Source organism: Cydia pomonella, chromosome 14 (assembly GCF_033807575.1).
Source record: "Cydia pomonella isolate Wapato2018A chromosome 14, ilCydPomo1, whole genome shotgun sequence".
In the NCBI taxonomy this organism is placed as follows: Eukaryota; Metazoa; Arthropoda; class Insecta; order Lepidoptera; family Tortricidae; genus Cydia; species Cydia pomonella.
The window spans coordinates 181,989-209,056 of record NC_084716.1 but is presented as its reverse complement, the minus strand read 5'-3'; the positions used below and the strand labels follow the sequence as shown (position 1 = coordinate 209,056).

General features: G+C 46.8%; 3 protein-coding genes across 3 annotated transcripts in view; 2 read left to right on the top strand and 1 right to left on the bottom strand.

Annotated features, from left to right (window-relative positions):
* LOC133525304 (uncharacterized) overlaps window positions 1–15,298 on the top strand; it is a 40,533-nt gene extending 25,235 nt beyond the window's left edge. The window contains exons 10-30 of the mRNA XM_061861592.1: window positions 3,901–4,144; window positions 4,231–4,433; window positions 4,761–4,916; window positions 5,083–5,238; window positions 5,405–5,560; window positions 5,727–5,882; window positions 6,049–6,204; window positions 6,371–6,526; window positions 6,693–6,848; window positions 7,015–7,170; window positions 7,337–7,492; window positions 7,659–7,814; window positions 7,981–8,136; window positions 8,303–8,458; window positions 9,130–9,363; window positions 9,984–10,092; window positions 11,053–12,147; window positions 13,177–13,513; window positions 14,069–14,232; window positions 15,001–15,139; window positions 15,294–15,298. Of these exons, the coding sequence (XP_061717576.1) occupies window positions 3,901–4,144; window positions 4,231–4,433; window positions 4,761–4,916; window positions 5,083–5,238; window positions 5,405–5,560; window positions 5,727–5,882; window positions 6,049–6,204; window positions 6,371–6,526; window positions 6,693–6,848; window positions 7,015–7,170; window positions 7,337–7,492; window positions 7,659–7,814; window positions 7,981–8,136; window positions 8,303–8,458; window positions 9,130–9,363; window positions 9,984–10,092; window positions 11,053–12,147; window positions 13,177–13,513; window positions 14,069–14,232; window positions 15,001–15,139; window positions 15,294–15,298 (4,402 nt within the window). The remainder of the gene's footprint in view (window positions 1–3,900; window positions 4,145–4,230; window positions 4,434–4,760; window positions 4,917–5,082; window positions 5,239–5,404; window positions 5,561–5,726; window positions 5,883–6,048; window positions 6,205–6,370; window positions 6,527–6,692; window positions 6,849–7,014; window positions 7,171–7,336; window positions 7,493–7,658; window positions 7,815–7,980; window positions 8,137–8,302; window positions 8,459–9,129; window positions 9,364–9,983; window positions 10,093–11,052; window positions 12,148–13,176; window positions 13,514–14,068; window positions 14,233–15,000; window positions 15,140–15,293) is intronic.
* A 536-nt stretch (window positions 15,299–15,834) lies between these two features.
* Window positions 15,835–21,915, top strand: LOC133524687 (uncharacterized). Its single transcript, XM_061860808.1, has one exon. It carries the CDS (start codon window positions 16,321–16,323, stop codon window positions 21,529–21,531), a length of 5,211 nt encoding a protein of 1,736 aa, XP_061716792.1. The 5' UTR covers window positions 15,835–16,320; the 3' UTR covers window positions 21,532–21,915.
* Window positions 21,916–22,336: 421 nt separating this feature from the next.
* LOC133524695 (thioredoxin-like protein 4A) lies at window positions 22,337–24,114 on the bottom strand. The gene is made up of 3 exons (XM_061860822.1): window positions 23,946–24,114; window positions 23,592–23,728; window positions 22,337–22,943 (listed from the first exon to the last, which is right to left on the bottom strand). Exons 1-3 carry the CDS (start codon window positions 24,021–24,023, stop codon window positions 22,730–22,732), a joined length of 429 nt encoding a protein of 142 aa, XP_061716806.1. The 5' UTR covers window positions 24,024–24,114; the 3' UTR covers window positions 22,337–22,729.
* Window positions 24,115–27,068: the final 2,954 nt, after the last annotated feature.

Sequence of the window (27,068 nt, the reverse complement as noted above, 5' to 3'; positions counted from 1 at the left end):
ATCTAGATCGATGGTACTCGTCAGGGCAAATCTTTTGAGCCCAAACACGATGGAATTATAATGAGTAGATTAGGAGTTCTAGTGACCAACTCCTGACTCCATCATGAGACCCTGAACATCATCTAGATTGATGGTGCTCGTGAGGGCAAATCTATTGAGCCCAAACACGATGGAGTTATGATGAGTAGATTAGGAATTATGGTGACCAACTCCTGACTCCATCATGAGACCCTGGACTTGATCTAGATCGATGGTACTCGTCAGGGCAAATCTTTTGAGCCCAAACACGATGGAGTTATGATGAGTAGATTAGGAATTATGGTGACCAACTCCTGACTCCATCATGAGACCCTGGACTTCATCTAGATCGATGGTACTCGTCAGGGCAAATCTTTTGAGCCCAAACACGATGGAATTATAATGAGTAGATTAGGAGTTCTGGTGATTAACTCCTGACTCCATCATGAGACCCTGGACTTCATCTAGATCGATGGTACTCGTCAGGGCAAATCTTTTGAGCCCAAACACGATGGAATTATAATGAGTAGATTAGGAGTTCTAGTGACCAACTCCTGACTCCATCATGAGACCCTGAACATCATCTAGATTGATGGTGCTCGTGAGGGCAAATCTATTGAGCCCAAACACGATGGAGTTATGATGAGTAGATTAGGAATTATGGTGACCAACTCCTGACTCCATCATGAGACCCTGGGCCTCATCTAGATCGATGGTGTTCATCAGGGCAAATCTATTGAGCCCAAACACGATGGAATTATGATGAGTAGATTAGGAGTTCTGGTGACCAACTCCTGACTCCATCATGAGACCCTGGACTTCATTTAGATCGATGGTACTCGTCAGGGCAAATCTATTGAGCTCGAATACGATGGAATTATAATGAGTAGATTAGGAGTTCTAGTGACCTACTCCTGACTCCATCATGACACCCTGGACTTCATCTAGATTGATGGTGCTCATCAGGGTAAATCTATTGAGCCCAAACTCGATGGAGTTATAATGATATAATCGAGTAATATGCACAAACGATTGGCATCTTGGCTGGGCAGCATGGGTGCGTAGCCAACATGCCAAACGTTTACGATACGACAAGGAAACACTATCTGTCTCTCTATCGCACTAATATGCGCAATCGATTGGCTTCTTGGCTAGGTATCATGGGTGCGTAGCCAACATGCCAATCGTTTACGATACGACAACGAAACACTACTCTCTCTCTATCGCACTAATATACGCAAACGATTGGTATTTTGGCTAGGCACTAAGCAAGTGTGTGGCCAACATGCCAATCGTTTACGATACGACAACGTAACACTATCTGTCTCTCTATCGCACTAATATACTTTATTTATACCTGCAGTCATTTAGTAACTTCTTCATTTTCCATTGGTGTGAAAGAGACAGAATAAAGAGCAAGGGTTATAGTACACTCTGTAGTCTGTACACTTAGTAGTAGTGTACATAAAAAAAAACTACTGTGCATATACAATAAAATAAAGAGTGCCCATATGATATCATATGACACTAAAGTTAATGTTGCTTGAAATTATATTGAAAACTATCAAGATTATTCTAGTCTGCATTGAAACGCGCGTCGCGTTGCCGGCGCTCGCGTACCGAGCGCCAACGCCATCTATCGAGCGTTATTTCGTGAAATCGGAGAACGCTCCAAGGATTAAGGGCTCTTAGCACAACACTTAAGCAGCACACCAAAATTCCTTTCAACACTGCATATACTGACAAAAGGCGCAAAGATATTATATGTATACAAACCGTACAAAGAAAACACGTATTTTCATCTAGATTTTTTGTCTTTTTGGGCCCTTATTTGTACAACAGGTTAAATTCAAAATTAGACTTATACCCACTTAGCTATGTTGGTTGTAAGAATATTCTACGACGCGCCCTTCAAAAAATGACATACGATGATACAGAGAACTTACTAATAGTCGTAAAATGATTTCTTACTGTACTTTGATATAGAATACTTAAATAAGTTATTTTGTTAAGGTTATCACCCTACCAGATTTTTATTGTGTACTCTTTATAATTAAGTGAATAATTACAAATTAATTAATATGGTCCTATTCTGCCTGAAACACAGGAACTCCTAGTTCAGGCATTTGTAAACTTTTCCTTATCCTTAATCCTTAGTCTTTAAGTGCTAACACTGTACTTATACTGTTTTCAATAAAATTATTTATTTATTTATTATTTATTTATATATTCATACATAACTGGTGAGTAACTAAAGTACAAAATATGTAATAGATAACAATGACGGGATCCGGAAAAAGAGGACGGAAGGTTTTTATATACATAGTGTACGGACGGCGTTAATTAAACAACAGCTTCGTCAAAAGTTATGATTTATTCTGTCGAAATAGGTTGGATACACGTTCTTATATACAATGCTTACGTACTAATTATACACTACACCACAGTAGCTTCAGGCAGCAAAACTTTTTTGGTCCATTAGGTACGCTTTCAGTCTTGATTTAAAGGAACCAATAGTATTGCTCTGTCGAATTGGTGGTGGAAGATTATTCCAGCACTTCGTGGTAGCGTAGCGAAAGCTGCCACGGAATGCAGTGGTTCTGTGCTTTGGGCATAGTAGTCTGGGAGGACGTCTGATGTGTTGATAGATGGTCAATTTCTCAAATAAGTACACCGGCCTTTTACTGATACAGATACCAAAGAGGAGCGTGGCAAAATGTAGAATGCGTCGACTATTTATGTTTAAGAGTTTATTAGTACTCAGGTGTGGGCTTATGTGTGCCCGAGGTGGTATTGGGAAGCAAAAGCGTGCACAGGTATTTTGCAGCTATTGAATAACTCTTTTGTTTCCATATAACGTGTCCGACCGACACCGCGATGAAATGCGCAATGGTTTCCCATAAAAGTACAATGAAAAATGTATGGACGCAGATTTGTTTTGCAATTCATTAGGCCTCTTTAAAAGAGCAGTATATTCTTTTCTAAAATAACGGTTAAAAGTTGCAGCAAGCAACCTGATAATAGGTACCTGTGATTTAAGTATTTTCGCAGTTCTCTACATATATATATGTATATATATATATATATATATATATATATATATATATTATATATACATTTACGCTTTTGTTATGTACGCTATAAGTTTACACTATTATTATTTTTTCAAATGTACATCGAAATTTAAAATTAGGAAACTATAGGAGGTCTATAACGAAATCAATGCATAGCTATTAGCTAAGTTGCTCATATGTTTATTTTAAGACTGTTTGTTTCTCAATAAATTTGATAGTATGTCACGACGGAACTTGCCGAAAGTACAAAAAAGAAGGCCACTTCCAGTGAGAGAAAGGGGGGTTGTTTTAACATCGTGTGCATGTAGTTACGGGAAGGCTTACTAAACTTGTTCCGCCTAACTACGATGCACACATATAAAGATTTAGACAGGAATGTTTTCTGTCTTTGCCGTGTAAAGCACATAGCGGCGCTAGTGCCGCGTGGTGCGAATGTTGTCGATATTTTATAGCAACGACAGCCACCGATAGATCGAGCGGTTTTATTTTTATAGATTTTTTGTTAACTTTATGGATTACTGTTAATACGATCAAGTATTAGTAAAAAAGGATTGATATCGGAATTGTGGCACTGTAGACAGTGTCTTTTTGTCCTTATGAAGTGCACGTCCCTGGGTGTGTTCCGATATACGTGACCACTGTGACCGTAATTCACTTTTTTCTCGCTTTCTTTCGGATGAGACTATACCTTTGAAAGTTTTTAGGGAAATGAGCTGGATTACTAGACGCCTGGAATGAAGAGTTCCTTACCATATTTTATGGAATCGAGTCAATATTGAATCCTTACTATTGTAATTTACGGTTCCAGACCCCCAGAAGACCCCGAAGCCTGGTGGATCGGTCCCGGGACGAACACCATCGGCCACGTGCAATACTTGCCCGAGCTGGCCTGCGGCTCCGCCTGCTACACCGGCCTGGCCATAGACACGGAGGAGTGGCTTAAAACGTCGCTGGAGGCAGATTTAGAGTTGTTGGCGAAACGGAGGGCGCTGTACGACGCGGAGCGGCTGCGGGCCGTGAGGAACGTGTCGCTCGCCATAGACACGACCGAGGTGAGGGGCCGAGACGGGAGGGGCTCGGGTGGCGTGGAGCCGCGAGCCTAGCTAGTACGAGTAACAAGTCGGTGTGCGCGTTGCAGATGGTGCGCGTCCCCGTGTCGGGCTGGGTGCGCGTGGGCTGGCCGCGGCTGGCGGGCGGCGCGCGCGCCGGCTGGGCGGGGCTGGCCGGCGTGGGCGCGGGCGGCGCGCGCTGGCTGCGCGTGCGCAACCCCGCGCCGCACCCGCTCGCCCTGCGCGCCTCCGTGGCCGGCTACACCGCCGCCGTGCTGCACGAGGATATACTGTGAGTGTTCATACGTGGGCTGGGCGGGGCTGGGCGGGGCTGGCCGGCGTGGGCGCGGGCGGCGCGCGCTGGCTGCGCGTGCGCAACCCCGCGCCGCACCCGCTCGCCCTGCGCGCCTCCGTGGCCGGCTACACCGCCGCCGTGCTGCACGAGGATATACTGTGAGTGTTCATACGTGGGCTGGGCGGGGCGGGGCGGGGCTGGCCGGCGTGGGCGCGGGCGGCGCGCGCTGGCTGCGCGTGCGCAACCCCGCGCCGCACCCGCTCGCCCTGCGCGCCTCCGTGGCCGGCTACACCGCCGCCGTGCTGCACGAGGATATACTGTGAGTGTTCATACGTGGGCTGGGCGGGGCTGGGCGGGGCTGGCCGGCGTGGGCGCGGGCGGCGCGCGCTGGCTGCGCGTGCGCAACCCCGCGCCGCACCCGCTCGCCCTGCGCGCCTCCGTGGCCGGCTACACCGCCGCCGTGCTGCACGAGGATATACTGTGAGTGTTCATACGTGGGCTGGGCGGGGCTGGGCGGGGCTGGCCGGCGTGGGCGCGGGCGGCGCGCGCTGGCTGCGCGTGCGCAACCCCGCGCCGCACCCGCTCGCCCTGCGCGCCTCCGTGGCCGGCTACACCGCCGCCGTGCTGCACGAGGATATACTGTGAGTGTTCATACGTGGGCTGGGCGGGGCTGGGCGGGGCTGGCCGGCGTGGGCGCGGGCGGCGCGCGCTGGCTGCGCGTGCGCAACCCCGCGCCGCACCCGCTCGCCCTGCGCGCCTCCGTGGCCGGCTACACCGCCGCCGTGCTGCACGAGGATATACTGTGAGTGTTCATACGTGGGCTGGGCGGGGCTGGGCGGGGCTGGCCGGCGTGGGCGCGGGCGGCGCGCGCTGGCTGCGCGTGCGCAACCCCGCGCCGCACCCGCTCGCCCTGCGCGCCTCCGTGGCCGGCTACACCGCCGCCGTGCTGCACGAGGATATACTGTGAGTGTTCATACGTGGGCTGGGCGGGGCTGGGCGGGGCTGGCCGGCGTGGGCGCGGGCGGCGCGCGCTGGCTGCGCGTGCGCAACCCCGCGCCGCACCCGCTCGCCCTGCGCGCCTCCGTGGCCGGCTACACCGCCGCCGTGCTGCACGAGGATATACTGTGAGTGTTCATACGTGGGCTGGGCGGGGCTGGGCGGGGCTGGCCGGCGTGGGCGCGGGCGGCGCGCGCTGGCTGCGCGTGCGCAACCCCGCGCCGCACCCGCTCGCCCTGCGCGCCTCCGTGGCCGGCTACACCGCCGCCGTGCTGCACGAGGATATACTGTGAGTGTTCATACGTGGGCTGGGCGGGGCTGGGCGGGGCTGGCCGGCGTGGGCGCGGGCGGCGCGCGCTGGCTGCGCGTGCGCAACCCCGCGCCGCACCCGCTCGCCCTGCGCGCCTCCGTGGCCGGCTACACCGCCGCCGTGCTGCACGAGGATATACTGTGAGTGTTCATACGTGGGCTGGGCGGGGCTGGGCGGGGCTGGCCGGCGTGGGCGCGGGCGGCGCGCGCTGGCTGCGCGTGCGCAACCCCGCGCCGCACCCGCTCGCCCTGCGCGCCTCCGTGGCCGGCTACACCGCCGCCGTGCTGCACGAGGATATACTGTGAGTGTTCATACGTGGGCTGGGCGGGGCTGGGCGGGGCTGGCCGGCGTGGGCGCGGGCGGCGCGCGCTGGCTGCGCGTGCGCAACCCCGCGCCGCACCCGCTCGCCCTGCGCGCCTCCGTGGCCGGCTACACCGCCGCCGTGCTGCACGAGGATATACTGTGAGTGTTCATACGTGGGCTGGGCGGGGCTGGGCGGGGCTGGCCGGCGTGGGCGCGGGCGGCGCGCGCTGGCTGCGCGTGCGCAACCCCGCGCCGCACCCGCTCGCCCTGCGCGCCTCCGTGGCCGGCTACACCGCCGCCGTGCTGCACGAGGATATACTGTGAGTGTTCATACGTGGGCTGGGCGGGGCTGGGCGGGGCTGGCCGGCGTGGGCGCGGGCGGCGCGCGCTGGCTGCGCGTGCGCAACCCCGCGCCGCACCCGCTCGCCCTGCGCGCCTCCGTGGCCGGCTACACCGCCGCCGTGCTGCACGAGGATATACTGTGAGTGTTCATACGTGGGCTGGGCGGGGCTGGGCGGGGCTGGCCGGCGTGGGCGCGGGCGGCGCGCGCTGGCTGCGCGTGCGCAACCCCGCGCCGCACCCGCTCGCCCTGCGCGCCTCCGTGGCCGGCTACACCGCCGCCGTGCTGCACGAGGATATACTGTGAGTGTTCATACGTGGGCTGGGCGCGGCTGGGCGGGGCTGGCCGGCGTGGGCGCGGGCGGCGCGCGCTGGCTGCGCGTGCGCAACCCCGCGCCGCACCCGCTCGCCCTGCGCGCCTCCGTGGCCGGCTACACCGCCGCCGTGCTGCACGAGGATATACTGTGAGTGTTCATACGTGGGCTGGGCGCGGCTGGGCGGGGCTGGCCGGCGTGGGCGCGGGCGGCGCGCGCTGGCTGCGCGTGCGCAACCCCGCGCCGCACCCGCTCGCCCTGCGCGCCTCCGTGGCCGGCTACACCGCCGCCGTGCTGCACGAGGATATACTGTGAGTGTTCATACGTGGGCTGGGCGGGGCTGGGCGGGGCTGGCCGGCGTGGGCGCGGGCGGCGCGCGCTGGCTGCGCGTGCGCAACCCCGCGCCGCACCCGCTCGCCCTGCGCGCCTCCGTGGCCGGCTACACCGCCGCCGTGCTGCACGAGGATATACTGTGAGTGTTCATACGTGGGCTGGGCGGGGCTGGGCGGGGCTGGCCGGCGTGGGCGCGGGCGGCGCGCGCTGGCTGCGCGTGCGCAACCCCGCGCCGCACCCGCTCGCCCTGCGCGCCTCCGTGGCCGGCTACACCGCCGCCGTGCTGCACGAGGATATACTGTGAGTGTTCATACGTGGGCTGGGCGGGGCTGGGCGGGGCTGGCCGGCGTGGGCGCGGGCGGCGCGCGCTGGCTGCGCGTGCGCAACCCCGCGCCGCACCCGCTCGCCCTGCGCGCCTCCGTGGCCGGCTACACCGCCGCCGTGCTGCACGAGGATATACTGTGAGTGTTCATACGTGGGCTGGGCGCGGCTGGGCGGGGCTGGCCGGCGTGGGCGCGGGCGGCGCGCGCTGGCTGCGCGTGCGCAACCCCGCGCCGCACCCGCTCGCCCTGCGCGCCTCCGTGGCCGGCTACACCGCCGCCGTGCTGCACGAGGATATACTGTGAGTGTTCATACGTGGGCTGGGCGCGGCTGGGCGGGGCTGGCCGGCGTGGGCGCGGGCGGCGCGCGCTGGCTGCGCGTGCGCAACCCCGCGCCGCACCCGCTCGCCCTGCGCGCCTCCGTGGCCGGCTACACCGCCGCCGTGCTGCACGAGGATATACTGTGAGTGTTCATACGTGGGCTGGGCGGGGCTGGGCGGGGCTGGCCGGCGTGGGCGCGGGCGGCGCGCGCTGGCTGCGCGTGCGCAACCCCGCGCCGCACCCGCTCGCCCTGCGCGCCTCCGTGGCCGGCTACACCGCCGCCGTGCTGCACGAGGATATACTGTGAGTGTTCATACGTGGGCTGGGCGGGGCTGGGCGGGGCTGGCCGGCGTGGGCGCGGGCGGCGCGCGCTGGCTGCGCGTGCGCAACCCCGCGCCGCACCCGCTCGCCCTGCGCGCCTCCGTGGCCGGCTACACCGCCGCCGTGCTGCACGAGGATATACTGTGAGTGTTCATACGTGGGCTGGGCGGGGCTGGGCGGGGCTGGCCGGCGTGGGCGCGGGCGGCGCGCGCTGGCTGCGCGTGCGCAACCCCGCGCCGCACCCGCTCGCCCTGCGCGCCTCCGTGGCCGGCTACACCGCCGCCGTGCTGCACGAGGATATACTGTGAGTGTTCATACGTGGGCTGGGCGCGGCTGGGCGGGGCTGGCCGGCGTGGGCGCGGGCGGCGCGCGCTGGCTGCGCGTGCGCAACCCCGCGCCGCACCCGCTCGCCCTGCGCGCCTCCGTGGCCGGCTACACCGCCGCCGTGCTGCACGAGGATATACTGTGAGTGTTCATACGTGGGCTGGGCGCGGCTGGGCGGGGCACAGGCACTCGTTTTGTGGCACAGGTATTGGAACTTTGCATCATCGCATTCCTAATTGAATTGAGATCTGTCTATCTATATACAATCTGTCACCGCAGCATTAGAAAGGCCAATCTAGGCGAAGTGATACGTTTCCATTCTATATGAAATACTATCATTTGACTGAGCGTTAGCGAAAGTCTCCTGTGAGTTGTACAGATCACAGAATTAGTAGTTTATTCTGTGCCCGTAATACAAGCGTCGCTTAGTTTAGTCGGAACTAGATCTATCTGTGTATCCCTGAATATGAATGTATTTATTTTATTTTATTTTATTTTTATTTTATTACAAGGAGATAAAACAGAAGCATACAAGTCAAGAACAATATAGGCAGTGTATACGTAACTAGTACAGTATAGATTATGATGATTCCTTAAACATATCTCACTGAGAACATAAGTGGTATCAGAATGTAAACCTAGCAACATGCAAACTGTAATTTAACTATTTCCGCCACAAAATCTATATGCATTTACAACGAATCCTACTCCTTATTGTTTTATTTTGTACAATTTTGTCACAGCAGCCTTGAATGAGGCACGGGAGCATGAGAATAAATCTACATTTGAAAGTAACTTGTTGAAAATTCCAGTGTGAAGATAGAGGAGTGCGCCCACAAGCAGTGCACATACGTGCCCGGCGTGTTCGGCGTGTCGGAGTGGCGCGCCGTGCGCGGGGCGGCGACGCCGCTGCGGGGCGGCGGCGGCGGGGGCGGGGACGCGGCGGCGGGGCCCGCGCTGCTGCTCGCGCCCCACGCCGAGGTCGAGCTCAAGGTCGACTTCCTGCCGCCCGACGCCGAGATGTATTCTGCACTACTTTTCCTTAGGTATCGTTATTTACTATACAACAGACAAAAAAAAACGATAACGACATTTTTCACTAATTAATACTGTAAGTCCTAGAGTCATAGTGAATTGCACTATTAATGAAAATAAGAAAACGAGGTTGATTTTTGTGTAAAAAAATTTATGCTATTAGTGAGTTTTGGTTGTCACCTGACGAAGGTTGGAGAGTGTTTAACCACAAATGTAAAACATTTGGAATGCTGCTTTTGGCAGTATTTCGATACAAGCTTTTCAATTTTTTTGGCTTTATTTCGAGTCGTTTTATCCACTAAGGGCCGATTTTTCAATTCCCAGATAAGTCGCCGAATAGTTATCTCACCGATAAAAATAACTGACTGTTTATTTGTTGGTTAAAGATTTTTTATTTTTCATTCCTTTTTTATCCAGAGAATAGTTATCTGTGGTCTTAGCCAGCTAACTTCGTTTTAAACAAGTGTGAGCAGGATGCAAGGATACAGAATTCAACATGTTAGAGTGAAACAGACATACAACGCTTATTTGACATTTGACGTTTGTTGCCAAACAAAACATAACCTATCACATTAGTATTATTTATTACCCGCGTAATATACGTACGACAGTGTCGCGTTATTTGATTCAGGAACAACCTGACGATCGTGGAGGCGGTGCAGCTGGGCGGGCGCGGCGCCGTGCCGCGCTTCGAGCTGGGCGGGCGGCGCGCGCACGCACACGCTCCGATCTTGCTGCAGGTCATCTGTTATATTATGATCTAAACCATCTCTTCTTTTCATATTTTTGCTTTTAACGACCGGTCTGGCTTAGCGGGTAGTGACCCCCTGCCTATGAAGCCGATGATCCTGGGTTCGAATCCCGATAAGTGCATTTATTTGTGTGATGAGCAGAGATACGTGTTCCCGAGTCGTGAATGTTTTCTACGTATTTAAGTATTTGTATATTGTATACAGTATTGGCTAATACCTGTGTGTGTTTTTGCATGAACGTGTATAGAGTATATAAACTATAGGTTAGTTTTACTATTGGTCATTTCATACAAATATATGATGAATATTGCAATGAAATACTGTGAATTACAATAGGAGACTCGGCATAGTACTAAAAAAGCTCTAATAAAAAAACGAAGTTGACATACATTAAAACAAAAAACCATTACATGAGACTATTTTTTCTCATCGCTCGCACAAAGGAATACTGTTAGACTACTTAAAGTAGTGAGGTGGAAGTCACTAATAAATGCAAGAAAAAAGTTACACCGTAAAAACATGAAGGTGATATATTATGGGCCAATACTGTATATCTTTGTCTGAGTACCCACAAGGTTACTCGAGCTTACCGGGGGATTTAGTCAATTTTCGTAAGAATGCTTCTATAATTTTTTTTTATTTTATTTATTGAGAAACAAACAGTCTTAAAATAAACATATGAGCAACTTAGCTAATAGCTATGCATTGATTTCGTTATAGACCTATAGTTTCCTAATTTTAAATTTCGATGTACAATTGAAAAAATAATAATAGTTTACTATAGCGTAAATAACAAAAGCGTGAATGTATATCAATGTATAATATTTATATTTATTAGTCATTATGAGTCATGACAGTTAATACCTATTAGAATAATATTATCCTGAGATATCTACCAATAGCTACCAATTGAAGTACGCCAGTAACGAAAAAAGGCCGGTCCTTTAGATCCCGTCGTGCGCGGAGGGCGCGGAGGGCGCGGAGTGCGAGGCGGCGGACTCGGGCCGCTGGGAGGTGCGGCGCGCGCTGCTGGCGCGCAACACGGGCGCCGTGCCGCTGCGCCTGCGCGCCTGGCGCCTCGCCGGCGAGCCCTGCGCCGCGCGCGGCTTCCGCCTCGAGCCCTGCGGCCCGCTCGCGCTGCAGCCCAACGAGACTCGCGCGCTGACCTTGTCTTTCAGGACCGACTGCTCGCTCGCCCGAGTCGCCTGCCCCTTGACCCTGCGCTCCGACTCCGGCCCGGCGGCTTTCAGGCTTCTGGGCGCGGTGCCCGCCCGATTGTTACCTATATGCGCCCGACAGCAGCCTCGGCCGGCGTGGGAACCGGCTTTGCGCGCGTCCGGCGCGCTGCTCGCCGTCGTCGCGCTGGCGCTAGTTCTCGCCGCCGCCGCGCTCGACGCCGAGCGCCTCCTCCGGCGCGCGAGGGACGCTCGGCAGACGCCGGCGCCGCGCGCGCCGTTAGATCTGCGAGCGCTCGCGCGGGAGCAACCCGCGGTACCTCCCCCCCCGGCCGCGCCGCGGCGGCGCAGGCCGCGCCGCACGCAGCCGCCGCTCGACCCGGCGGCCGAACGGAGAGCTTTCGAACACTGGCGGGCGGAGATGCTCAGACGCGACGCGCCGCGAGCCGAAGACGAGTCGTCCCGGTCGAGCGAGGATGCCGACCCGCCGCCTCGAGCCGACGTGGAACCTGCCCCGCCGCAGCCGCCCTCCGAGCCGCCGCCGGACGCGTCCGACACGGAGCCGGACACGGAGGAGCGGCCGCGCACCCCGAGCGACTCGGACGCCGCGTCCGGCACGGACTCGTCGTCCCCGCCCGACGACCCCGACTCGCCGGCCCCGGCGCGCGCGGCGCCGCCGCCGAGCGCGCCGCCGCCGCCGCGCAGCGAGCCGCCGCCGGAGCCGCGCGGCGCGGGCGCGGGCGCGGGCGCGGGCGCGGGCTCGGCGCGCGCGGCGCGGCGCGAGGCCGGCGTGTCCCCCACGCGCCGCTGCGAGCCGCCGGCCAGGCCGCGCGCCGTGCCCGGGAAACATCACACTCGTAAAGACAAGGTAACTATCATTTTATTCATTTGATTGGTATTATCTGAAAATTACTACTCGGTCTGGTTGTTTTAGTACGAATCGTAGAACCTTCGAAATTATCTTCATGGTAGATATGAGCGCCGATTGATATATAGCTGGCGGCTGCCCGCCGCTCGAATTTGGTCGGCGGGGGCGGCGTGGCCTTCAAATCACTTGTTTTCAAGGGAATAAAAACGCGATTTTCAAAATGACGCCTGTAAAATTCTATTATTACGTTTCGTTATAATTTTTTACAGGATTTAATTGACAGAAATGCAAATTAGGATTAATTTACAATAAAATGCATTTGACATATAAACCAATTGTTTATTCTCGTAGTCATATAAACGGGTACAAAAAGCGGCCTCTATCTTTGGACCACATTTTATGTTACCGTCCCAGTACCGTACTCATAATGACAACTTTGTTACTTTAAAAAAAATGTATAAAAAACATTTAAATATGATTTTTTTTGGTAACAAGATATATTTAGTGCCGCATACAATACAATAAAATACATAATTTACAAATACAAAAAATCCAATATTTTTTTTCTTGGGACAAAAAACCTGCAGTAAAAAGTAGAATGAAATATTTACCATGGGCACAAGGCCGATAGCGCCGCGTCGGCGGCGGCGGCGTGGAAATTTTGCCAGCGGCGGCGGCGCGCCGGCGCGGCGCTCATATCTACTTCATAGTAACTTGTGATAACGGATTTTTTTTTAAATAAAACCCACATTGTTGTCGATATACTTATTTTTGAAGTATACGCATTTTTTACAAGGTTAGTTTTTTTTTAACATACTTTAAAGAATACTTTAACTGTTTGCATTTCCTAAAAATATGAATTAGACAACGCAAAATGTTTCATAAAATAACTAAGTAAGCAAGCTATTGTTTGTTGCTCCAGTAACAAAATATTTTATTCATTATTTATTTGTTAAAGAGTGAAATAAGTCCTTATTTTCGCGAGTCCAGTACTTTATCAAGTGTGGTGAGTTTGATTGGGTGTTGAAGGTGTCGAAGCGGCGCAGCGAGCGGCCTGCGGCCACGGCGCGCGTGTCGCCGCCGCAGTGCGAGGCGCGGCCGGCGGCGGCGGCGGCGGCGGCGGCGCCGGCGCTGCGCTGGGGCGCCTCGTGGTCCAGCGTGGTGGCGGCGGGCGCGCTGCCGCCCATCGGCGACCACGTGCGCCGCTCGCCGCCCGCGCCGGCGCCGGCGGCCGACCAGTCGCTGTTCTACTACAACGACGCGCACGCGCAGCAGCCGCCGCCCGCGCCGCGCCCCGACGCGGAGTACGCTTGGCGCCCGCAGGAGCGCTCGCCCTTCGAGGCGCCCGCCCCCAGGGACTACCTCGGTAAGCTTCGGCAAATTTCAAAAAGGAGTTCGAACTAAAATTACCTCTCACTCAGTGTTAGATACAAACGAATGTGAATGAGTGAAAATGAGTTATTTCTTCTTATTTTAAAAGTAAAGGACATTGGAGCTTTATTTATGTCTTAAATAAATCCGTTAATATATGTCCGTGGCGTAGTTTTGACTTGTACTAAAATTAAATTAAACTTGTAAAGCAGGCAGGCAGTTGAAAAAACTGATAATGCCTGTATCCGGAGTCATCAATGAAGTTTTCAGTGTTGAGTAGAATTTGCATTGTGCGCATCTAATCTATTCTTAAACTCATTGACACTTTGGGCCGATACGATATACCTCTGGGAGTTTGTTCCAAGCTTTGACTACTGATAAATAAATTGTGATACTTATTTTTGAGGGAGGGAGGGTACTGTTATATTTATGGCCTCGAATTAGGCTAATTTGTTATTTTATATGTTTAAAAAACGGATCAAAAGCATCGGTCAGAACTAGTAGTTTAATTTTGAGTTCGACAAACCTGCGACGAATTGTAATCGTTCAGTTCCAGACGACAGCCACGCCATGACAGGGCCGCACGCGTACGGCAGCATCGGCTCGCCGTGGAGCAGCCCGCTGTGGGCGGCGGGCGCGCTGCGGCCGCCGCCCGGGTTCGGGCCGCGCGCGCCGCCGCCGTGCTCGCCGGCCGCCCCCGCCGCCGCCGGCCCCGCCCCCGCGCCCCCCGCCGGCCCCGCCCCCGCCCCCGCCCCCCCCCCGGCCCCCGCCCCCGTGCGCGCCTTCGACCCCTTCCACTCGCTGGCCTCCATCTGGGCGCCGGCGGCCTTCGACTGGCGCGCCGACCCGCCGCCGCCGCCGCCGCGCAAACATAACTGAACTGTTGTCCTCGCTATCATTACACTATACTTGCCGAACGATCTTAGCTCAAAACTTACTCGTTATTTACTTCTAAACACTATGTTCCTCCGATGATTCGGTTTTCTAAATTACTTTATATTTCGTAAAAAAAATCTGATTAATTAAATATGTACATTTATAAAGTACCTAAGTATTTAATAGGCGTTGATCCATTTTTTTTTATAAATAAAGCTTGGCCTATGATCACGTGTAACTACACGATCACTGAGAGCGCTTTCTTTTATTACTAATCGAAAGCTTTATATAAACTCAAAATATAAATAATTACCTATGTACTGTCTTTACCCGACACATTGGCGAGTATATTGTAATGTACCGAGTGGTAACATCCCCCCCCCCCCCCCCCCCCCCGGCGCCGGTGTCTAGTCATGTGTCCCCACCGGCGGCCGCCGAACAAAGCGATCGTCTGTGCAAGACTGAATAAACTTACAACAAATGTATTTGTCGTTTCATTCCTCCTGTTTTTCTTCACAATATGATACTTTAATGAATTTATTCTATTTGATTCTGTACAGGATGTTATTTTAGTCACCTGCAATAATTTACGTGATGAATACACAGGTCATACTGAGCGACTTTTACTATGGGACCAAATTCGAAATCGCGACAAAAAAACGACTCCGCCGCCGCCGCACCGACCCGGCCCGGCCCGGCGCGGCCCGGCGCGGCGCGGCGCGGCGCGGCAGCGGCTGCAGCGTCGGTTTGTTAATGTTTGTAAAACTAAACACAATACTGCAACATAAGAGGGGCAAACTGAGTGTTTTGAATAGAAAAAGCTGAATTAATTAGGACGTCGCTCTTTATTTTAATGCGTGCTTTAACTCTTTCTGATCAAGCGTACAAATTTTCAACAGGATAAGATTATCCTGAAGCGCACACAGCTCATTCTTCCAATGGCTTTTTAACATGGCAATTTTAGGTCCTCGGAGGTATTGTATGAAATTCATGAGGGATTACCCATCGGGACTAAGTTTATTTTACATATAAATATTTAAGCAAGATCTTTTTTTCAACATCCTATTAATACTGAGGGACTGCAGAAACTGCAAATATACAATTTTTTGTCAGTGCTTTGTTATTATCTGGTCACTCTTGAATGACATGCTTCTCTAAGATCATCTATTAAAGATCTACAAAAGCGATTAAATTTGAAATTTTAAGAATAAACAGACGTACGAGAACTAGGTATTATTATAAAAATATAACTGAAGCCTATTGGCTGAGCCCACAATGAAAATCGTTTAAAAAGTGACACGAAAAAAATTCTGGGTCAAAACTGGAATAACGCTTGACCAAAGAGAATTTAAAATATTTATATATTTATTTATTGTTCGGAGAACCAACAGCTATAGATTGTACAATAGTTATATATATAGATAACAAAGAGCCTGTTACAGTTGTTTAAAAAATATCTTATATGTGTGTATGGCCCACTCACACATGCATAGCGTAGTTAATAAGTATTTTCCTATACACACCTCAGTCTTCAATAAATCGTAGAACAAGCAACACTCATTTGTATTATTCAAAAAACTGCAAGATCCAAAATCAACCTTATTACAACCACCATATGGTCCAAACCGAACCGGATAGCAACAAAGAAGTCTTTAGTTCGCCGGAGACCGAGAACAAAAGGACTGCATTCCAGAGCGATAAGGCGGCCGGCGACTGTTTTTTCATAGTGAACATTTTGTGATCTTTGCATTTAAATTGCAATACTTTGTTCTTTGCATTTACTTTGCAGTGTGCTTTGCAATCAAATAGCAAGTTATAAACATTATAAAGTGATTAGACATGACATGAAACATTTGAATGCAACTAAATAATATAATAAGATTGAACTTTTTCGTCGTTTATCTACGTGAAATTAAGTGAAACAAAATGTCAACTACGGAACAATTATTAAGTTTGTTACAAGATACAGCAAATATATTACAAAAAACGCAAACAAATCTCAAGAAATGTTCTAAAGCACGACTTACAAGGGGTTATCTCGAGTCGCGATTAAAAAATATAGAACATTACTGGAGTATATTTCAAAGTGCGCATCACGACCTTCTTAAGTGTACACCGACGGAAAGGCGAATGGACATACCTTATTTGGTTAATGAAGATTACTACATTCATGAAGATTTGTATTTTTGCTTGAGTGGCGATATAAAAGACATGCTATCATCGTTTTCGAGTGGTAAATGCAATCATACTGCCACTGACAGTTCCATAACAGGAGATAAAGTGAAGTTACCTCGCGTACAGCCACCAGTTTTCAGTGGTAGTTATGAAGATTGGCCAACGTTTCAAGACATATTTGAGTCACTTATACACAATAACAGCTCGTTAACCAACGTTGTGAAGTTGCATTTTTTGAAAAATAGTGTCAGTGGCGAAGCACAAGCTTTACTTAAGCACATACAAGTAACAGACGCTAATTACGAAGAAGCTTGGAAGACTTTAAAGAACCGTTACGGAAACAAAAGAATAATTGTTAACGCTATCATGAAAAGATTATTCTCGCAGAAAAAGTTATACTCGCAAACTGCTAACCAAATCAAATCACTTTTAGACACAACTACGGAGTGTTTGAACAGTCTAAGCAACCTTAAGGTATCCGTTGAATCCTGGGATCCCATGATAGTGCATTTGATTGTGTCGAAACTTGATACAGAGACTCATAAGGACTGGGAAGAATATTCCTTTAAGAGTACACCGGATGACTTACCGAAGTGGTCAGAATTGAGGACTTTTCTTGAAACCAAATTCCGTACTCTGGAATTTATACACCACACTACTTCGACAGCTCCCTCAAGTTCTCGACCGGCTACGCAGAAAACCTTCCATTTAACTTCGCCAGCTCCTTCTAATGTCCAAAGTAGCTTAAATACAACATCACCAGCGACTTCAATTAGAACATGCATCAAGTGTAACGACAATCACACGCTGAGTCACTGTAAGGATTTTGCAAGTATGGACGTAGCTGAAAGAAATGACTACGTGAAAACAAACAATTTATGCTATAACTGTCTGCTCAGCGGCCACTCCGTATTCAAGTGCCGTTTACCAACATCCTGTCAAATCTGTCATAAACGTCATCATTCCCTACTACATCACACAAAGAACGAGGATATAAAGGCACATCTTAATCAGATGGAAGAAAATAATGATGATGATAGTGATGATGTACCAAAAGAAGATAGAGAAAATGATATTACCATAGCAACGCACTTCATTACTAAAAAGACAGATGCTTTATTAGCTACAGCGCTTGTCCTGGTGAAAGGTGACAAGGGGCAAGTGCTCACACTACGGGCTTTAATTGATCAAGGTTCAGAAGCGAACTTCATCACGGAGAGAGCCGTGCAGATGATGAAACTACACAAGACACCTGTCAGGGGTTCAGCCACAGGACTGCAATCAATGAAGACCTCAGTTAACAGTATGGTACAGTGTGAGCTTCAGTCAAGATTTGACACTAATTTCGACCTAAACATCAATGCATTTGTCTTATCTACTCGAGTAACCACTGAGCTCCCATCAAAAGCACTCACCAACACTCACCACGCTTGGCAGCACCTTAACGGACTCGATCTGGCAGACCCGAACTACCATCAACCAGGTCGAGTAGACATGCTTCTAGGCGTTAAGGTCTATGCACAAATTTTACTGAATGGCTTAATCAAAGGTCCTCCAGGCTCACCGTGTACACAAAATACAAGCCTCGGATGGATTGTGTTCGGAGACGCTGAAGGCAATTCTTCAAAAAATATTGTTGTCATGCATCACAAATTCGACTTAGACCTTCTGGTAAAAAACATGTGGGAACTGGATTCAGCAGAAAAACCAGAACTTACTGCGGATGAGAAGCTTTGTGAATCGATTTATGCAAATACAACTACCAGAACAAAAGAAGGAAGATATGTAGTGAAACTCCCTACAAGAACAGATAAATTAAAGTCAACAGAAGGTCAAACAAGGGACATAGCACTAAGAAGATTCAAACAATTAGAACGAAAATTTGAGAAGGACAAAGAATTCAAAAGGGAATACACCAAGGTCATAGAAGAATATTCAACATTGAAGCACATGGAAGAAGTTCCAGACACGGAAATAGAAACCCCATCAGTGTATCTCCCACATCATGCTGTGATTAGGAACGACAAAAACACGAAAGTGAGAGCTGTGTTTGATGCTTCATCTAAAGGCACAAACAATATTTCACTCAATGAAGAGCTACTGGTGGGTCCACAGCTTCAAGAAGATTTAAGAAACATAATCATGAGATGGCGTATGAAGAAAATCTGCTTCGTTGCAGACATACAGAAAATGTATCGTCAAATTTTAGTTACCAAACAAGATGCAGATCTACAGCGTATACTTTGGCGCAAAAGTGCAGCAGACCCTATCAAAGAATACCGCCTGCTTCGTGTCACGTTTGGTACAGCATCTACACCCTACTTAGCTGTGAAAACGTTACAAAGGGTCGCTGAAGACGAAGGAAAACATCATCCAGTAGCTGCAAAAACGATTAAAGAAGATTTCTACATGGATGACCTCATGTCGGGTCAAGATAACGTAGAAGACGCTGTAGATGTGGCGAAAAATGTAGCAAAAACTCTAAAAAACGGAGGATTTGATCTGCAGAAATGGTCGTCTAATAGCACCAACTTTTTAAAGCAATTCCCACCGGATGAGAGAAACAGTAATGTAAACATGGATATCAACCTGGATGGAACTGTATGTGCACTGGGTATCACTTGGAACATGGGTGAAGACAGTTTTCAGTACAAACTTGAACTACCCCAGCAGCCAAGCACTATTACAAAGAGAAACATACTAGCAGAAACGCAAAAACTGTTCGATCCTTTGGGATGGTTGGCACCAAGCATAATTCAAGCCAAGATGCTTATCCAGAAACTTTGGTTGCATCGATCAAGTTGGGATGATGAAGTAGAACTTGAAATAAAAGAAGAATGGTTAAACATAAGACACAATTTTGAAAACTTAAAGGACGTTCATATACCAAGATGGCTGCACATCACTAAACTAAGACTAGACAAAACTACGATACACGGATTTTCTGATGCATCTACAAAAGCTTATGCAGCTGTCGCTTATTTAAGAGTAGAAACTGAAGAAGGTGATATCAAGACGAATATCATTGCTGCCAAAGTTCGTGTAAGTCCAGTGAAACCAGTATCTTTGCCACGATTAGAACTATGTGGCGCTGCGCTGCTGGCAAAGCTGCTTAAACAAATTAGAGAAGCCATGAGAATCCCTGAAAGTCAAGTGGTCGCATGGACAGACTCAACCATAGTTTTGTCGTGGTTAAAAGGAGACCCTAACCGCTGGCAAACCTTCGTCAGGAATCGCGTGGTGTCCATTCTCGATGACATTGGTGATAAATGGTATCATGTCCCATCCCAATCGAACCCTGCGGATATTGCGTCACGTGGTTCACCGCTACCAGAACTCATCTCACATCATTTATGGTGGAATGGGCCAGAATGGCTAAAAACTCATGATATTCTATTCAATAAGCCAGACACCACGACAGACCTGGAAATGAAACGAACCTTCCACACCAACCTCAAGGTACAAGAAGAAGATAATTATTCAATTGTAAACCAGTTTGACGATTTTGATGATTTACAAGAACTTATTAAGACGATTACATACTGCAGACGCTTTTTAAACTATAAGAAGCTTACCCCGAACCCCATATTCACAACAGAAGAATTACAAAATTCATTGATAAGTTGTATTAAATTGGTTCAAAAACATGCATTTAATGATGATATAACTAGACTAAAAAATAATAAAAACGTAAGATGTGACAGTAAATTGAAATCATTAAATCCTTACCTGGATGAAGTCCATGTACTCAGGGTGGGCGGTCGTCTTAAACACGCAAATTTGAGCGAAGATAGCAAGAACCCTATAATTTTGGACAGTAAGAACCGACTTACCTTTTTTCTTGTAGCTGATGCTCATCAAAGAACCCTTCATGGCGGACAACAGCTGATGATGTGCTACCTAAAAAGTAAATACTGGATCCTAAAAATGAAACAAAAGGTCAGATCGTACATCCACAAATGCCTGATATGTGCACGACAAAACGCCACTGCCAAAAAGCAGTTAATGGGAGATCTACCTAAGGAACGGGTTACCCCAGCACGTCCATTTCTGAACAGTGGCGTCGACTTCGCTGGTCCATATCAAACACTTATGTCAAAAGGGAGAGGATTAAGAACCATAAAATCGTACATAGCTATATTTGTATGTATGGTTACTAAAGCCATACACTTGGAGCTTGTCGGAGATTTAACCTCGGAAGCCTTTATTGGGGCCTTCAGACGTTTTGTGGCACGAAGAGGCAGGTGCGCACATCTTTGGAGTGACCAAGGGAGGAACTTCATCGGAGCAAATAAGGCTTTGGCAGAAGCATTTGAAGAAGCAAAATTGGACTTTGATGGAGATATAGCTACAAAGCTGGCGTTAGATGGAACTCAGTGGCATTTTGTACCAGTATACAGTCCCAATTTTGGTGGATTGTGGGAAAGTGGAGTAAAGTCCATGAAGTTCCATTTAAAGAGAGTCCTTAATTCTCATCTTACCTTTGAAGAATTTTCAACCCTGATCTGCCAGGTCGAGTCGTGTCTCAACTCACGGCCTTACGTTCCCATAGACGACGATGGAAACGCGAATCCTTTAACCCCAGGACACTTTTTGATTGGAGAGGCACCGATAACCATACCATCACCAACCTTCAAAGATGTGAACACGAACGTTTTGTCCCGTTGGCAACACCTGCAAAAAATGTTAAATGATTTTTGGCATACGTGGCAACAAAATTATTTATCAACACTCCAACAGAGAACGAAATGGACAAAAAAGGAACCGGAATTTGATATTGGCCAACTCGTATTAATAAAAAACGAAAACTTACCTCCTGGAAAGTGGTTGTTAGGACGCATTGTTGCCAAACATCCTGGAAACGACGGCCTAACACGAGTGTACAGTGTCAAGAGCGGTGAAAATATTGTCAAACGTTCTATCAGTAAACTTTGTTTCTTTCCAGTCGATGTAACAGTATAGTTAAACTTGTTTAATTCTGAAGTATTACAAAATACTAATGTTATACTTGTTAATAACGTCCAAAAATTTATATATGTTCTGATAGAACATATTTATTTTTATTTTTATTCAATTGTAAATTTCTTGCCAATTTTGATATTTATGCAAACCTGGTTAAGAATTTTTACACATAACAATGATGAATTGTATTTTAATTTTGTTATAAATTTTGCATGATTATTTGATTCTGAAAAAGGATAATCAATATCCTTTTGGTGGGCGGTATGTTACAGTTGTTTAAAAAATATCTTATATGTGTGTATGGCCCACTCACACATGCATAGCGTAGTTAATAAGTATTTTCCTATACACACCTCAGTCTTCAATAAATCGTAGAACAAGCAACACTCATTTGTATTATTCAAAAAACTGCAAGATCCAAAATCAACCTTATTACAACCACCAGAGCCAATTATAGGTTCCCACCGGTAGCAACAGGTTAACAGATAATTGGTGGTTAGCACTAGATTTTTTTTTTTTTTTTTACAACGTGTTACCACTAATATTTTTAAATATTAATACTTATTATATTATATACTGAACAAAGAAACCAAAACTTATTAGTAATCTTAAACTCACATCGCTTCAAAGTTTTCTTTGACAATACACCTCTATTTCAAATTCTGTTTGCGCTCGACGGTAAACCCTTCACTAGGGTATTCATTTTGCACTTTTTATGTAGTGAAAGAAGTACCAAATCTGCATTTCTGCTTAATTGTATAAAATTATAGAGGGGCAAAGGTTTAAACTATAAAAAACACAGATCAAAAATTCCTAATATTTAATTTTAAATTACATTTACCTCCTATACTCCTATACACAAACATTTATAACAATGCTCGTAATATTACTATTCAGAATCGGCCTATAAAGGGAAAAAAATCCTATAATCATATATATTTTCTTTCCTCTGTATACATTTACTTGATTCTGCCTGTCTTTTCTTCCTATATTATGACTCTTTCCAAAATACATTAACCCTTTACCAGGCTGACAGTTCAAAAATGACAATGGAATGTCAGTCTTACTCATCGAAAATAGAACACATGTTTGAAGTGCTTCATGTGGGAAATATATATCCCTTAGCCTGGCAAAGGGTTAAAATACCATGTTTTTTCACTGTAAGATAAATCTCCACACAAATAAGAAGTTGGGTAGCTCAGTAGCGGTACTTAGTGGAGTAATCCTTAGGAGAAACCACTAGACCGCGGCCTTTTCGCGCACCCCGGTACACCGTCTCCAAGATGTCCACCATCTCCTGCTTGTCCTCCAGCGGCCAGTTGATCTTGTTGTTATTGCCGGTGCCCAAGTCAATCATAATGTGCTTGTTGCGGAAGAAGAACATCACCGTGCAGGGGTCATACAACTCGTACCTGAACAATAGGAATATACATATATTATTAAAGTTGGTGGAAGATTATGGCAGTGACTATGAATTTTGAGTTTCTTTGGGCATTTAAACTGACGTGAGACACTTCAATGATCATGTCTGAAAGAGTGTTAATACAAATTATGACCTATGGACCAAAACATGAATTTTCAACAATGTTTTATTTATTTTTATTTTATTTATTTTTATTTATTTGGAGATCCAACAGCTGTCACATTAACATATAAAAATATAGTAGATACAGGAAGCCAATTATAGGAACTCACAGGTAGTGACATAATACTAAACTAAGATGTTTGACAATAAACTTAAAACTAGTAAGTTTCAAAGTTATTTCCACAAAAATCAGGATAATAATTCATCAGTTAGTAAGATTAATAAGTTTTTACCCATCATTTTACTTATTCCTCACAATTTGTTTTTCTTTTTTTTTTCTCTTGAACAGTACTTATACATAATCAATTTTTAAGTTACTTGTCAAACTGCTTATACGGTTTATTGGTGAGACAGTGCTCATTTTTTACAATTGTATGCACCTAAAAGAGTCAAATAGGTACCGTACTAAACCCTTTACCACATATGTTAAGTGTAAACAAAGAAGTTAAATACAAACACTCAAACACCCACTTACATTTTGTTGAAGTCTGGAACTTCAGTGATATCTACAAGGTATATAACTGCAAAGTTTTTGACCTTCTCTGCGATGCTGTAGAGTACTTCATCCATCTTCATGCATGTCGGGTCCCAGTCGTGGCCAAAACGAATCACCTACAAACAACACAAATGACTTCACTCGATGTAAAACATATTTTTGGAATGGGCTCCACGATTACATATTTCTGGTAATGGTATGCTCGTGCATGAGCGTGTTTTTTTTTTAGAAAACATCATATTTGGGGTGCTTTGTTTTATATGATATGTGAGGAAATTTCTAGAATAGAGAAGAGTAAAAGCATTCCTAACCTGAAAATATGATATAACTCACCACAACTCGGTCCTCCTCAGACAAAATGGCTTGGTCCACTTGCCAGCCATTGTGGAGATGCCCCAGCATGTAACTCATCTTGGTTTGTGGCAAAAAGCTGTCAGAAAAAATAAATAAACAATTAAACAGCGACAACTGGCATCAACCGAATACGAAGTGAAATGTCAAATTGTAAATGAATGTGACATGTGTCAAATTTAGGGATACCTACCTTAACATTAAAAAGTTTGTGCTAAAAATGATGCCATGCTTTAGGGTATTCCAAAAACTATAATTAAAAAAAAAATTATTGCCTATACTATTTTTAAATCTAAATAATTTCAATTAAATTTAAGCAATATTCTGTAAAATAAAATAAAGCCGTACTGGCGATAGCGATACGCAGTTATGCCGGCACTTATCTAGACATGCGGTAGCGTGTCCAGCCAAGTTCAAAGAAAAAGGAACAGACGACGCAGCCACTGTGTGTAATATTACACAAACCATTTCGAGCTACTTTTGACCCCTTCACAACTTGAAACCTATTTAACCTGCACATATTATTACGAAATTTGGCATTTATTCAAGGCCCTAAATTCCTCCAGAATACAAATATTAATAAACGGAGCTTAAACGGTTGAGCATTTATAAACCGGCATTTTTGTGACTGACTGGTAAACTTGATAATTATGAAGGTAGGACTTTTTAAGTGTACTTAGATAGGGAAAAAATCTATAAACTGAAAATTGATGTATAATTCAATGGAAAAAAACTATGAACTGAAAATTGATTTATAATTCGATGGAAAAAGTAATATAAAAACCGTCATTTCTGTGACTGATTGATAAACTTGATATTTGGCATGAAGGTAGACTATTGGGTGTACTTATATTATATAGAGAAAAAAAATCTGTTCACTGAAAATTGATTAATAATTCGATAGAAAATATAATATATTGATAATTATTAGATTGTATAATCTAACTCACTACCAGATGACATAAACTTGATATTTGGCATCAAGATAGTATTAAGTGCATAAAGAGGAAATATTATGAAAACTGTAAATGGAAAAAAAACAAGTATAATTATTCGATTAAGTAATATAAACAAAATATAATAACAAAGTACGAAAGTACAGATGAATTATACAAGGTGCCCGTGAGCATTGCGATAGATTTTAACAGTGCATTCCTGATGGCAACAGAAACAAAATATGTTATGTGACTTTTTGTGAAATTCGACAAAAAAAAAATGTTTTTTTTTTTCCCTTTTTTTTGAACACTCCTGTGCAAAAAACGTAATTATTATTGATAAACACATAACCTAAAATTAACCAAAAAGTTTTTTTTTTATTTGGGGGTAGCCTCTAGAATACATTTTTCTAATTTTTCGATGTCAATCAATAGGTATGTCCAGACTAGACCTCAAAGTGGCAATACCGCAGTCAAAAATGTGTTTTGTACCGACTTATGGCGAAAGAATGATTTCGAAAAACATTTAATTATCTCTGAAACTTGGCCTAATCCAGAAAATTTTATATGACATTTTATTTTCTAAATATTACCAGGAATGCTTAGTTAAAATGTGTCAAAGGGTATTTGTATGCTGGGCTGAGGACTGCCCTGAGCGTACCACCCGCCACCGCACGTCGCGCAGGGCCGGCGCGATGATCCCGGCACGCCCGCGTCGCTCCGCGCCGCGTGGTCGCGCGCCGCCGCCCGCTGGCGCTCGCGCGCGCTCCGCCGTCACTTCCTCACGCACCCGATCCCCACACGACATCTACTCGGACGGATTACACTGCGTTTTCATGGTGCAGGATGAGCACTGCCCAGCGTACAAATACCCTCATGGCCAAGTCCTAAAATTGAATAACGTCCCAAGTAAAATAAATGCATAGTGTAAATAACTGTCTGTTTAAATTTAAGATTTATATTTTTATTTCCCATTTATACGACGACTATTTATAGCAGCGTTTTACCTTACAATAAAACGCTTATTAAGCGAAATACCTTATTTGAAGCCTATTTAATATTTGAGAGTGCGATGCTGTTTGACAGATGACGTAGCGGTTCACTATAGGCTGACACCTACCCCCTTTGTACTTGTATTTCAAGTTTTAACCCCCTCCACCAGGCGCCCGTGGCCCGCGGCCGCGGAGCTCTTCATTGGGTCTCAAAATATAAATAAAACGAAGTTGCAATATACCACATTCGAAAAAGGATTGCATTTGATATTATTTATTATTTCGTTTTCAATATGAAGAGACATACCAGTTGACTTGTATGTATAGACTATAGATGTTGCTTATTGCAACCTGCATGGTAGGAGAAAACGCAGTGAGTTAAAAATACCCTCGACGGGCATTATATAAGTGATTTGGTTTATTGCAAACTGAGTGTTGTAGCCACAGGCGAATTTAAAAATATAGGCTTCAAATAAGGTATTTCGCTTAATAAGCGTTTATTGTAAGGTAAAACGCTGCTATTAAGCTTCTGTACCGTTATTTGAAGCCTATTTAATATTTGAGACGTGTCTGTGATCGCCTGGTGGTCAGAAAACGCCAATGTGATTAATTTATACTGATATGTGAAAATGGTGGAGACAACAAGTACAAGTGTACTTAACAATCCGGGTACATGGATGAATGTGAAAAGGCTTAAAGTGTGCAGTGACATATTTTACTTTACAATGTTATTTATAGATAGGACCTATAAATATAGAAAACTGTATGTTTATTAAAAAAAATTATGAAAACATAATTATACTTTTTATTTTATCCATCCAACAATAACTTTGCGATCATTATATGTGTTTCAATACTTTCAATTGATTTCAAGGTCCACATTCTAACAAACTGATCATATTTGACCTTATATTACCTTGCCAAAACGAAAATAAACTTGATTATTGACACTTTAAAGTGTCTTTTACCCAGATATGGTTACCAAATATTGGTATTTACTTATGAGGCAGGATACAATTTAACTTATAGGCTCACAAAAACGATTTTTTATATACATTTTTCAGAGCTTCGCTTGTTTGTTTTCCAAAAATCCTACAGTCTTAAGGGCAAAGTAAATCATATGAAAAGTGCACTTATCACAACATGCAATATTGTCTATTATATTGTAGAAGTAATCA

What these genes read in the sequence shown, in the direction of transcription:
- LOC133524687 (XM_061860808.1), top strand. Translation starts at nt 16,321, where the DNA reads ATGTCAACTACGGAACAATTATTAAGTTTGTTACAAGATACAGCAAAT.
- LOC133524695 (XM_061860822.1), bottom strand. Translation starts at nt 24,023, where the DNA reads ATGAGTTACATGCTGGGGCATCTCCACAATGGCTGGCAAGTGGACCAA. An exon ending in CTGAGGAGGACCGAGTTGTG is followed by an intron (nt 23,729 to 23,945) that starts GTGAGTTATATC and finishes TGTTGTTTGTAG; the next exon opens with GTGATTCGTTTTGGCCACGA. An exon ending in GTTCCAGACTTCAACAAAAT is followed by an intron (nt 22,944 to 23,591) that starts GTAAGTGGGTGT and finishes CCTATTGTTCAG; the next exon opens with GTACGAGTTGTATGACCCCT.